Source organism: Apis florea, unplaced genomic scaffold (genome assembly GCF_048593485.1).
Source record: "Apis florea isolate Af1SG1 unplaced genomic scaffold, ASM4859348v1 contig_3496_pilon, whole genome shotgun sequence".
Classification (NCBI taxonomy): domain Eukaryota; kingdom Metazoa; phylum Arthropoda; class Insecta; order Hymenoptera; family Apidae; genus Apis; species Apis florea.
The window spans coordinates 7,224,787-7,239,130 of record NW_028256773.1 but is presented as its reverse complement, the minus strand read 5'-3'; the positions used below and the strand labels follow the sequence as shown (position 1 = coordinate 7,239,130).

The following is a 14,344-nucleotide window of genomic DNA, read 5'->3' as shown; positions in this document are numbered from 1 at the left end:
GAGTTTTTTAAGTATTTTATTAAATATTATTATATTCCATAATGAAATTAAATGTTTTTATTAAAAAGATGCTTCCTATGTATTGATATTTTATTTTTTTCTTTAAATAATTTCATTGAAAATGTTTATATCATTATGTATATAAAATGTACATTATTTCTAAGTTATATATGTAATTTAAAAATACTAAAAGTTAAAGTTATATGACTGAGTATAAATTATCTTTATATAATGAAATAAAATTTAAGAAAGAAGAGGAAAAAAAGAAAGAAAGAAAAAAAGAAATTATTTTTAATGATTTTAAAATATTTATTTTACATATTTAAGAAACTATTCTTTTTAGTTGATTTTTTTATTCTTTTAGCTGATTATTATTAAAAAGTATTGTATTTGTATTTTGCAAAGTAATTAGTTATTTAAAATATAATTAAAATTTATTAATTTCAGTATTAAAATATATTTAGTATCAAAATTTATTTTCGATTTATATTTAAAATTTTATTATTACTTATTTTACTACTATTATTGATTTATATTATTAAAAAAATTTTTTTTATAAATTTATTAAAAATTTTAAATAAATTTAATTTAAAAACAAATAATATAAATAAATATCATATTATCATAGTTAATATTACTTATACAAAAATTCAAATATAATAATATTTTAGTATTTTGAAACTGTTATTATTTTAAATTACATTTTAATTGTAAATTAACTTAACATTAACTTGTATTTAAGTGTATTCACTGATTGGTATTTTATATATTTTTTATTAATTTATTAATAATTAAATATGATTTTTATAAGCTTAAGAATTATTTTTTGATACTTTTTTTTGAATACTTTTTTTCAAATAAATATTATAATAAAAAACATTAATTTAATAAAAAAATCGATTATAAAATTATAGACGTAATTAAAATAGTAAGATTTAAATATTTAATTTTTTTTTAAATTTTAGATAAATTTAATAAATTTAAATTTAATATATTTATTTATTTATTAATTGTTGTATATATAATTTTACAAAATTTATACATATATATTTATATAATTGCTATCTTAATAACACTACTAAATTTAAAAAATGGCGCGGAAATAGTCGTGCATTTTCGTGTATTCTCGAAAATTTCCGCCATCATTTCTGTTAGCGAATAGCGTCTTCAACGAAAGGGGCGACAAGTGCCACGGTCGAACTATTTACCTGAATCTGTGTGCGAGTCGATTAAGTGTGTGGGTCAAAGCGAAGAGGCAAAAAAGAAGTCACCTAAGAAATCACTGCCGTCACACGTAAGTAATAAATATATAATTAATGCATAATGAAAGAAAAATTCTTTTCGTCAATGTTAATATTTGTATTTGCGAAAACTCTACATTCAAGTTAATTTTCGATAACATTGGAATTGGCGGTTGACCACGATACATTAAAATTATAATTATATTTTGCACAAAGTGGTAACACGTCTGATCATTCTCATATTGTCTATATCAAATGTCATTTTTAATCGTAATGTATTTAAATATTTTCTTTTTTTAGTGAAGGACACGATCATTCATCTTTCTATCAGTTCTTGCAAATGGAGCACAGTCATAAGAATACCGACTGTTATTTTTTCTATTATTCAACGTGCACAAAGGTGTGTATTTGCAATTAAAAAAATACACAAAACATTTGTTACATCTAATCGTCACCATAAAATTTTAAATATTCTAGATTTGTTCCATATTGTTTCTCTGATATATTGAATTCGCGAGGTTATATCGGCCATGTTGTAGACAGATTTTACGATATCCTTCGTTTTAAAATAATTAATAAACTACGTTATTCATATACTACAAGATTATTTTTATTCATTGATTTTGTAATTAGTTTAAATTATTATAAAATATTTGATTTATACAATTTGTTTTGTACATCTAAAACAGTTTTTATTACTAATTATTAATATTAATATTAATTAAAGTGAAAATTATAGTATTTACTATTATATATAAATAATTATAATTTAATTATGTAACATAATAAGATAAATTATGTAAAGCAATTTTAATTATAGTTTGCAGTATTTACACTATATATGAGCACTGCAACTATTGATATTCTTTAATACTTTATTATTTTATATTTGTTATATATTTGATATACTTATATCATTTTCCATTTTTATTAATATTATAATTAAATTTATAGGGTGATAATTGTCCATTTAGACATGAACCATCTGCCTTGGGTTGTGAAACAATGTGTGTATATTGGAAGCAGGGTAAATGCCTTGATGAACATTGTAATTTTAGGCACATGGAGTTAAGAGTAAGCATATTATAAACAAAAATAAAAGATAAATAAATAAATAAATTATTAATTAAAAATTGAAATAGATTAATATTTTATTTTTATATGTTTAAATAGAAAAATCGTAAATCAATTCCATGTTATTGGGAAACACAACCTGGAGGTTGCAGAAAACCACATTGTTCATTTATGCATAAAAATGCTCGTACAATTACTAGTGATCCTATTAATCCAGTAAAAAATTTTGACTTAACATCAAAAACAATGAATCAAGAATGGTCAAATCGTCAAGGTAAGAATATTATATGATACAGGATATTTTAAAATTAAACACCAAAATATGTCAATTTTAATAAACAATAAAGAAATATTATGTAAATATAAAAAAATTCTTATTAAAAAAATTCATTAAAAATATTTAATATGTATAATAACAAATATATAATAAATATGAAAATAAGTTAATGATATTTAATATGTTTGACATAATCTGTTTATTTTAGTTATATATATTATTTTATATTATAAAAATATTATATATATTTCTATTATTATATTATATTATTATAAAAAAAGGAAAAAGAAATATCTATTTGATTTTTCTATTTCAAAATGCTTTTATGTCAATATGTAGTTTGTAAATGATGTTGTTGAAATATTGTTGATTATTTATTCATATTGTGAAATATTCTGATATAATTGTATATTATATTTTCGTTTTTTAGTATTTTTGTTATTTTGTTTTTTATTTTGTTTTTATTTTAATTTTTTAATATTAAAATATATTGTATACTAGTTTAATAATACATTGAATTTTTGAATTGATGTTTTTTTTAATATTAGGAAATATCTTTTTTATTATTTAGATGACACAAAATATGATGGAAGTAGCACAGAATCAGATCAAGGTAGAGGAAGCAGTGAAGCAGGCAGTTTTATTGGTAGTCCAGCTGTTGATCCTCTTATCGTCAAATTTGAAGAAGGTATGAGGCTTTACTAGCCCCCATCTTTCAGCGTACATTACCTTACGTCGGCTACTCTTTCTCTTCCACATAATTTACCAACAAGCCTTCCACATAATTTACCAACAAGCCTTCCACATAATTTACCAAATATTCCAAATGCACTCAGTATTCCAAGCAATTTGACAATCCCTAATAACGTATCTAACAGTCTCAACATACTAAACAATATTAACATTACAAACAATTTGAATATACCACAAGCTAATGTACAGAATTCACAGACTTCTCCTTGCCATCATGCATTATCATTTTCCCATCCACAAAATCTACATTCACATTCTCCTGGTCAATCATTATCTCCTTTACAAAATCAACAAAATTCTCCTCTCCTTCAACAGCCATCATATTCACCTATTCATACTCAGCAAACTACTCAGCCTCAAACATCAAGATTTCCTTTTCCATATCTCGAAATGACGTCATATAGACGATTTTAAAGTTGTCAGGAATGCTTTAATTGTAACAATGTAAGTTTCTATTGACCAATAACCAGCATAAAAAAGTATATTAATGAAATACTAAAACAAGAGAGAAAAACATATATAGAATTATATAAAATAATTATGAAATAATTTGTTCTCTAAATTGGTGTAAAGTATTGTATAAATGTATAAATATATACAATACTTTATACACAAAAATAAAGTTATACTTCCTATATTGCAGTAAAAATTATCACAGATTTTCATATTGATTGAGCACCAGGAATGTTAGTACATTTCCGATACTTAATCGATCTTTGCTTAATTTATTTCATTCAGACATATAAATTAATATAATTAAGTTATTAAAAAAAAAAGGTAAAAAAAAAAAAAAAAAGAAAAAAAATGAATAAGTGAAAAAATAATTAAGATCAAACTCTTTACAAAATAACAGCTTAAGCTGCATTAATGTCATTGAAAACTTACATAATATTTTGCAAATAGTAATGGCTTTTAATAGTGTCAGATACATGTTGATGTATTGTAAATTTTCACAAAATACGTTTTAAACTTCCTCTTCAATAATAAAGACTGCACTACTTAAAATTTATTGATAAATATAAAATATATTAATAGTTTTTATTTAGCTTACATAAAAATGAAAAGAAATATATGGAAGAAAATAAGTGCAAGAAAATATTTCATTAAGAATACATAGTAAAAAGCAATAGGTGATCTATATCGTTGTCTTTATTATTGGATAGAATAAGATTATAAAATCATATTGATATATGAAGGATTTCTTTGAAAGATCGTTCTGAACATTTGTGTACATTACACTTTAAAATTATAATCAAAGGTGTGTGTTGTTTCAATATAATGTTTAATTACATATATAATTTTGTATGCACATACAGTGTATACTTTGGGGAAGAGGGACAACATGCAACATTTAGATTGATTCAGTAACACTGTGTTCTCAATGATATTAGTTTAAGATTACAGATTAGTCATAATTAGAATTAACATCTGTATCTGAACACAGTTATGATTATATTATAATATATCATTAATTAGAAAAGTTGAGAGTAAGTTGTATCATCAGATAAAGAAGATGGTGATCAAATTATAAGCTAAAAAAATTAAAAAAAAAAGAACAAAAAAAAAAAAATAACAGAATAAAACGAAAAAAAAAAACGTAGATTTGAATATCAATTTTTGCAGGGCCTGCTATATCTAAACTTTGCCTGTAGCCCTCTAACTGCCTATGGCTATCTTTCTCCAGCGGCAGCGCGATGAGCCTTGAATTTTCCCGAATGCCGCATAATAGAAAAAAACAAGATTGAAGTACTCACGTCTTTTCGTTGTGCTATACTAACGAAATACAAAACTATACTGGATGAAATAAGAAGATAGCTATGGGTCGTCGCTTTGCCACACACACACGAATTGAACTCGCACAGATTTCTCGATAACCAATTTCACATCTGGTTTAGGACGAGCAGCATGTTTAGTTTTAATGGAGATTGAGTTTTGATATGTCTGATGTCTGATTTGAAAAGAAGTCGAAAAAAGGAATACTTTTTTTGTTAGAAAGATTCGCTTGAAGCATAACCTGTTCGTGCAAAGTGTAAAAAAAAGGGGGAGGGGTGGGGAGAAAAAAAGAAAGACAAGAAAGTTTATCTTTCCAATGCGTAATATATATTAATTTCTTTTGTTTATGATTTTTAATATATGGTTATGCTTTGAGTTTGATAAATTGTAAACGAAAAAAGAAAATTATTCGAGTCGAATACTGCCTCAAATATACGCGCACACACGTGCTTTCTTTATAAATTGTATGTATCGTTATATGTGATTCGCAACATTTTTATTTTAAAAAAGGAAAAAAAAAAGAGATAAAGGTGAGACGAACGAACAAGAAAAAAAACATGTTTTCATTTATAGGGATAAGCAGTATCCGATTCACCGTAATAATATCCCAGCCTTAATTTACACACATATATAACGCGTACAAACGTCGAATATGATAAAATGCCTTCATATGTTTTGGCTTTAAACACGAATTAGCGAGTTTTAAAATGGTATGGGATAATAAGAAAACAAATAACAACAATAAAATATTCGTGTTTATTCAAAATTTGTTATAATAGCGTGCAGATTATTACCTGCAAATTTTGTTGTGCTGTATGAACAGAAAGGAAATCAGTCGTGAATTTTTAAATGTATAAAAGAGGGAAACGAATGTTTCACCGAATCACGCTGCACGAGACAACATGAATTATGGAAGTACGTGTTAAAATATAAATTCTAACAAGTTTCTTTTCGAAGCTTGTTTAATTTTTACCTTGCATCATGTTTCGTCTGGCGTGAAATTTAAATTATTCGAAATGTGAGAAATTTCCATGGTGAACGAGAACGAGAATTAAGTTAACAAATGTATCAGGATTAAAAAAATTTTTCTTTCCAATGATTATTTTAAATAAGTTTTGAAAAATTTGTTGATAAGTTAGTCTTAATCGTTCGATCTCGTTCGAGGAAAATTTTATAGGTTAGGTGTATTCCGCTTTTTTCGCTAATAATGTCTTTTTATTTGATTTTGTTAGATATTCTTATAAAATACTTCGTTCTCTTTCGATTAATAGAGAGCGTGGAAATAAAATGGAAATAAAGTGCGCGAATATCAGATGAATGATCGAACAGTGAAGTATAAAATTATATAAATAAAAAAAGCTACGAGTATAAATATATAAATATATATACTTTTATAAATATATATATTTCTATATTTATATACGAAGATATGCGTATATAAAGAAAGATATGAACATTTCTGCTAAAATGAGAATTCCTAGGAGAAAAATGCGACTTTATATCACGTATTGCATGCATACACAGATTACATATTTACATATACGTATTCTTAAAAAAAAAAAGGAAAAAAAAAAAAAAGAAAAAAAGCGGAGCTTGGTGGAATAGTACATATTTAATTTCAGTGTGATTAAATAATATACATCGCTTTGTTTATTATTAGAATATCAAAAAAAAAAAAAGTAGATCTTTTTGACATAAAAATATTATAGATCCCAGTGGAAACAAGAATATATATGTATATAATATACATATATTCCTTATTTTTATTACGGAATACTATTTGCGCCTAGATCCGCACGAGAGATGTAATGAAAAAAAAAAAAAAAAAAAATATTAAGTGTATGTAATCTTCATTACGTGACTACCGTACAGCATGATGAAGTAATTATATTCTATTTAACTGCTAATGATATATTCATAATCGAGATTAATCGTCGCTGTGTCTGAATGTCATCATCGATCTTGCGAACGATGAATTCGGGATTATTATTAATTCTGCGATTTTATACGGGTAGAATTATACGTTCTAGTGCCTAGACTTTCGTCTTCACCTCCTACTGAATTTCTCTTTCTTATTTCAATGAAAGCAACAATAAAAAAAAAAAAAAAAAAAAAAAGAAAAGAAAACAAAAAGAAAATAGAGAAAAGAAAGGAAAGAAAAAAATAAATACATAAATATTCGTTCGTTTGAAAGTTAATCGAAATATTTGAAAGATTTATAACGCGTGACTTTAAATCTCGAGATAACGTAGCAAGATCTTTTCGTTTTCTATATAATTACGGAACGTAAATATGCGAAAGAAAAAAACTTGTGATCTAGATCGAGAAACGTGAACGGGGGAGGGAGAGGGGATGAAAGAAAACGAGAAATGCGAATATATGGATGAAAAAGAAAGATTGTATATTATATGCCGAAGATTAGAAGACGATGTATGTGTGAAAGAGATAGAATGTATGCATCTGCGAGAATGAAAATATTTCTTAATTTCTTTTCGTTAATTTTTTTTCTCGTTATTACGAGTCTTGCCAGAAAAAAATATTAATTTAAAAAATTTGTTTCAATTCAATCATGTCATATCACTCGTGAAATTTGATCGATTTTTCTTTCAATGTTTAAAAAAAAAAAGGCGTAATACCGTTCAAAAGAGTATATATGCAATTCAAATTATTAACAACAAATATCGATTCAGTTTGATAATTGCAATTCTTTGTAATTTTTAATTTTGTTTCATGAAATTATTTTTCAACGGTATTTCGCAATATATTCGCAATTAATTGGAAAATAGAAAATCGTGTTTGACAAGAGTTAAAAAATAGAGAGAAACTAAAGAGAGAAAGGGGATGATAGAGAGGATGGAAGAATTTAGAGAATGATAAAAGATGCAAAGAAAAGAAGTAAATATTATTAACATGCATAATATCGAAAACAGATATGGTGTACGTTTTTCTAAGTTGAAATGTGACCGTTTTAAATGCAACAGGATCGTCTTTTGACGCGTTCTCGTGCAGCAAGTGCAATTATCGCTTGTTCTCTTCGAAGCTTGTAACGCGTGTCACCTCTTCGCGAGTGCGTGTGTGCGTGCTTATTGAGAGAGATGAAAATAGTTGTAAAAGTACTAGAACGTTTAAGAAGCAAGGAAAGAAAAGAAAACGAGAAAAGAAAAAAAGATCAGCAGCTGGACTCGTGTCGCCGGCGACGACCTATTTAAAATCGCTATTTATCGCAGCCAACTAGAAAAATAATGATTTTAATGTGTCATTTGTTCCGTTTGTGTCGATGTTCAGCCAACTAAATGATGCAATTAACGTTATTTATTATGATTACCGTAAGAATCAAAAGATCGATTATAAAATTGTTAGAAATATCGTTTATTGACGATTCGATTATTTAATGTTCGTTTGAACAATTTATGTTTTTGTTTTCTATTGTATTTTAGAAAAAAAAAACAAATTTCTTAGTGGATCATTGCAATTTATATAGGATTTAATATAATTTATATAATCTTTTCTTTTTTTCTTGTTTCATTGGATATACAGAGTACCGAAATTATTCGGAACTCTTTTGGCTACAATTATTAAATTATTTCTTTTTTTTTTTTTCCCCCTTACGTGTTTTTTCTTGTTCTTTGTTTCAAGGGATGTTCAATGCTGCCCTTTTTTTTTTGTTTTTCTTTTTTCTTCGATCTTTAACCTTTTTTTCTTAATTGTTGATTTTCGAGTGCGTCCAGCTGCAATCATTGTTCTTAATCATTGTCCTCCGAGCGATGGACTTCTATTCGAATTATATTACTTCGTCGATCTATAACTTTTATTCTATCTTGTTCCTTTTTCTTTTTTTTTTTTTTTTTATTTATTGTTATTGCGGCCATCGCGCGGTAGTGCGACCGTTATTATTTGTCATCCGTATCTTTGTTGTATTAATAATTGTTACTTATGAAGGCTTATATGTCTTTTTCCTCGAACTGTAACGCATGTGTTCCATGACAGTTATGTTTCGGAACTCGTGTGTGATCCCTTGTTCAACGACAATTTTCAAAAGTTAAACGTTCATCTTTTTCTTCAATTATCATTTATTCGTTAAATGAATAAAAAAGTTGCAAATTAACCAAAAGAAAAAAAAAAGAAAAAGAAATGTATCTTTTAGAATGTTCAAAATTAAAATGAAAGGAAGAAAGAAAAAAGATAAAATTAACGATTGAATTGTTTATGAAAAAAGAAAAATAAATAAATAAAGAAGCACTCGTAAAATGAATAAAGAAAATTGTCGTTGCATTTATTTACACAAAATCTCGTAAAACTCTTTGTTTGTCGAGCAGGTTCCTTCGATTTCATAAAAAAAAGATTTGATTGAAAGTGCGAAAGAGAGAGAGAGAGAGAGAGAGAGAGAGAGAGAGAGAGAGACGAGAGAGAGAGAGAGAATGAGAAAGAAAGAGCGAGAAAGAGCGAGCGAGCGAAAGAGAACGAGAGAAAGAGAGAAAGAGCGAGCGAGCGAGCGAGCGAGCAAGAGAGAGAGAAAGAGCGAGAGAGAGCGAGAGCGAAAGCGAGAAAGATTATGCTGAATATGCGATAAATAATTCCATACTAATCAATGTAAACGAATGGAAAACATTAATTTTTACCGAGATAATTATTTGGATTTCAATAAACTTGATGCCATGAAACGAAAATTAATACCAGTATGATAAAGACGATTTTTTTTTTATTTTCTTATTTTGAACTCATAAAAGAATGATATTTTTTGCGGTTCACTTAAAAATTGAATTGAAGACTAATCGTCTTTTCATACTGGTCGACTTGTTCTTGAGGGTACTATTTCTTTGCATTTATTGTATCGAATATATTCATTGAGGTTAACAAGGGAACTTCGGAGAGAAAGTATTAACTTTTTTATAGCATTAAAATTAAATACAGTTTATATATAAAAAAAAAATGATTGGAATAAATTTAGCGATTTTATGTTGCTTTATAAAATGATGAATGAAATTTTTAATTTTAAATATATATACAAAATTATTACAAATGTGGGTATTATTACAAATGTGTACGTTGAACCGAAGTTCCGTTGTAAGTGAAACTATTGCAAATAGCAAATGAATTTCACTATAATTTGGCGCTATTTTTGCATTAGTCCAGACCAAAGAAATATATATAGATATATTATTCTTTTCAAGGTGTCGGATATTTTTGTGAAAGAATTTTAATATTCAATTTCATTTTAATTTCTTTTTTTTTTTGTCTGTGTCAATAAATAATTATTAAAGAAATTTTCAATGTTGGAATAATTATTGCATTTGTGATAGTTTTTCTTTCAAATTGGCGACATATGTTGCGTTCCCGTCTTATCTTTCAAAATCTCTTATCACACGTTGCGGAATATCCAATTTTTAATAATTTGTTGTTTCATTTAATATCCTTTTGCGTAACAATTGTACATGCGATACTTGAAATTGTGAATTTCACATAATGATATATTGTGTGCAATTTTTCAACACCCAATTGTTGTCCAGAATTATTACGACACATGTGGCAGTAAGTGGATTACCTATTTAATTTGTAAACCGTTCACAAACATTGTATCGAATTAAAAAAAAAAAAAAGAAAAAAAAAAGAAAAAAAAAGAAAAAAAACGAGAAAAAAAATATATGACATAAGAAAAGAAAAAAGATTTTTCGACGAACTGTTAAAAAAAAAAAAAAAATATTAGGCGACGATTTCGCTGAAAATTTGACTTTTCTAATTATTTTTTTCTTCGTGAAACTTTTTCCTTCGCACAACGTTGCTGTTGATAAACGATTATTTTTATCGCATTGTGACATTGAGGTACGTGTGTGACTATTTCTTATTCTTGGTAAACAAAAGAAAAGAAAGAAAATGAAACGAGAGAGAGAGAGAGAGAGAGAAAAAAAGAAGGATTTCTTAATGTTCATGGATGGTGAAGTACTTTTCAAATTTTTTATCAAATTTGGAGATAAAAGCCTGGAGAGATGAGATTAAAAATGTAGAGAAATAAAAAATCCAAAGATGACGAATTTTCAAAGAAACCTTTTGATGATGATTGATTAATAGACAGCAAAGAGATATTTAGATAAAAAAGCAGAGAGAAAGAGAGAGAGAGAGAGAGAGAGAAACAGATTAAAAGAAAATAGAATGCAAGAAGAGAATGACGACGACAATATAATGATTCACTTATTGAATAACAATAATAATAATATAAGTATAGGTCAAAAATATGATTTAATTGCCTGATTGCAAAGATTGAAGAAGTAGAACGTACAAGTAGATTTCTAATATCTGTAAGAGATATACTAGTTTTATTTGTGACTTCTGTAGGAGAATTAAATTGTAGGAATAATATATATATTTTTTAAAAGGAAAAAGAGAGAAAAAGTATTGTATAAAAAAGAGAGAAAGAAAAAGAAAAAAGGAAGAGAAAGGCAGAGTTGGCTGCAGGGAGAGAGGCAAAGATGGATCACCCATAGTTTCATATCCAAGGAATATCGATCAAAGTATTGGAATTGTACTACATACGCTCTCCTTGTTTCTACTTTGAAATTAAATTTTCTAGTTTAGAGAACTTAAACGTCCCCCTATAAGTTCTGTGTCTATGTGGAGATCAAAGATTACTCAAACTTAAATTAAAAATAATAATAATAACGAATAAAAACGATAATAAGATATAATAAGATAAATAAAAAGAATATATCATCAGAGATATAAAATTTGATTTAATCTACGATTACAACTCATTATCAGTTAACTAGAATTAATTAAAGATCTTTTGATTAATTTTAAAAAAATATAAGTTTGGAAGGAGTTGAATCAAATTCTCAAATTGAATAAAAAAAGAAAAAAAAAAAAACTAAATAAAAATAGAAAGGATGCGTTACGAGAAAGATATCTAAGGATTCTTTAACAACATCGTGGTCCATCCTCGTTCGATCGATTAAAAAACAAAGAATTTAAACAAAGATATCCCTGCAATTTCGTATGATATGTTTCTTCCAGAATCGGACAATGAAAGTGTACCGTCTCCTGTAAAGCCGCAGCCGAGGGTTCCTTACTGCAAGACGTACGAGGAGATTCGTCTGGAGGAGATACAAGCTGAAAGTGCTGCCTACTATTCTTATCAGACCGAGGACTACCAAAGCGACATGGGTGGTGGCAAAATCAAGACGTGTAGGACCAAACGGATTTGCCTTTATCCTTCGGTGATCAATAAAGACAAGAATAACGAGAAGGGATTGGATTTCGAGGTTCTCACATTAGATGAAATTCGTCGCCGGAAGACACATAAAGATCTTGAGAAAAATGAGACTAATAGAAGTATAGGAGTTAAGAGAACAGAATCGAAAAGTTTAATCAATGAAAAAGAAGAATTGACGACTACGGAATTTATGAAAGAAGCTATGAATACGTTAACCGAGACAATTTCCTCAAGGGGGATAAAGAGACGATTAGAAGAGGATTGCGAGGGGAAAAAAGACATATCTAGGCGTAAAGTGAACTGTAACGTTGATCGTACAACTTTCATTGTTACTAGTGCGCCACCTGTTAAACTTAACAGAAGATCTCCAAGAAGGTTTATCTCGCTCGATAATGATGTCGAAAATCGAAAAAATGTGAATAAAACGGTGAAAACTAGCCAAGAGAAGCGGATCGAAGAGAATAATGTGGAATCAATTAGAAATAGTCCAGAATCCACGTCCGTGGAAAGATTGAATTCTGAGCAAGTGTGTATGAATAATAGAACTAGAAAGAATGAAGTGGAAATTAGGTTATGCGACAGTAGTACGGATGAAGATCAAATGCCGTTAGAGAAGAATGAAGAGAAGAAATCGATCGGCACATATACTGTGGAGGATTCGAAGGAAACGTGTGACAGTTTATTGAATATAAACGAAGAAGATTATCTAACACTGGACATGGCGTCAGATGATATATTGAAAGACATCGACGCGTTGCTTAAGGAAAAACCTTCTGTTTGAAAAAGAAGCAAATAACGGATTGATAAAGGGACAGGTACTTATGAGAATTCGGTTTGATCGTTTCTCTGTTTGTCGTTCATTGATGAATAAGGAGGAGAAATGTTTTACCATTTGGTTTGATTTCCATACAGCTTCGAGAGTGACAGGGAATGTTTTATCTGTTTTTTTCTTTTCCTCGCATATAAAATGTGAGAAATGGTTCAATTTTTGCTAGAACATCGATAGATTTTTTTCATAGACTGATAAGCAGAAAGAATTCTTAAATAATATATTCTTATCGTGTTACGCGGAGATAGTGAACGAATATATATTTATTCATTATATGCTTGGTCATTTTTTTGTCTGTCTGTATAATGAAAGGAATCATTATATCGAAAATGATAAATAAATTTTTTCAAATATTTGAACTTAATCTTTAGCTGTTGAATGAAATTTAAATTAGAGTTGTGACTATCGATAAATATCGATAATATAATATTAATATGTTAATATATTGATAATATCGTTGAAATATCAATAACGGATGAAAATAATTGAAATTTTTATTTTTTTTTTTTATTCAAAATTATAATTAAAAATGTTGTTAACGATTATTTATGAATATTTCATTGAATTTTCGATATATTCAAAATATCGTTACGTATGATTAAAAAAGCTTATTTATTATTGAAATTTATTACAAATATTTATTACAAACATTTTTAATGTCATAAAAATAATTTTGAATAAGAAAATGTGAATTCTAATTATTTTTATTCATTAACCATGTATTAATGATATTATCGATATATCAAAAATTAATAATATATCGATAATCGATAATTACAATTTGAATTTATTTTATCATATACTCATAGCTGAATTGTAAGCCTATAACGAATAAATAATTATAATGTAGTGTACGGTAATATTTTTATTCGATTGTTTCGAATTTATGTCTAATTTAACGCGATGCCGAATTTGTTTTTGAATGAATAAGCGAAAAATTTTAGATATAAGTCGATGCATGATTATCGATCGATATCTAATGATTTTATATTCTGTCGAATGTTCTAGCGGAATTTATGTTCCTGAAATATAAAATTCAGTTTCTGCTATAGAAATTATCAAATGAATTCGTGAAGAAAGGTCAAATTCGTGAGAAAAAAATTTATTTCGATTTTAGGTTAAATAATGGTTCATTAATGTTGAATATTTATTATCTCTAGTATTTTTTTCTTTCGATAATATAGTTTTAATAT

At 27.0% G+C, this 14,344-nt stretch overlaps 1 protein-coding gene across 1 annotated transcript; it reads left to right on the top strand.

Moving 5' to 3' along the window:
• The first annotated feature begins 1,150 nt into the window (after positions 1-1,150).
• LOC100869972 (uncharacterized) lies at positions 1,151-13,248 on the top strand. The gene is made up of 6 exons (XM_031920305.2): positions 1,151-1,294; positions 1,542-1,641; positions 2,196-2,315; positions 2,415-2,589; positions 3,164-3,280; positions 12,124-13,248. The coding sequence occupies exons 2-6, from the start codon at positions 1,582-1,584 to the stop codon at positions 13,101-13,103; spliced, it is 1,452 nt and encodes a 483-aa protein (XP_031776165.2). The 5' UTR covers positions 1,151-1,294; positions 1,542-1,581; the 3' UTR covers positions 13,104-13,248.
• Positions 13,249-14,344: the final 1,096 nt, after the last annotated feature.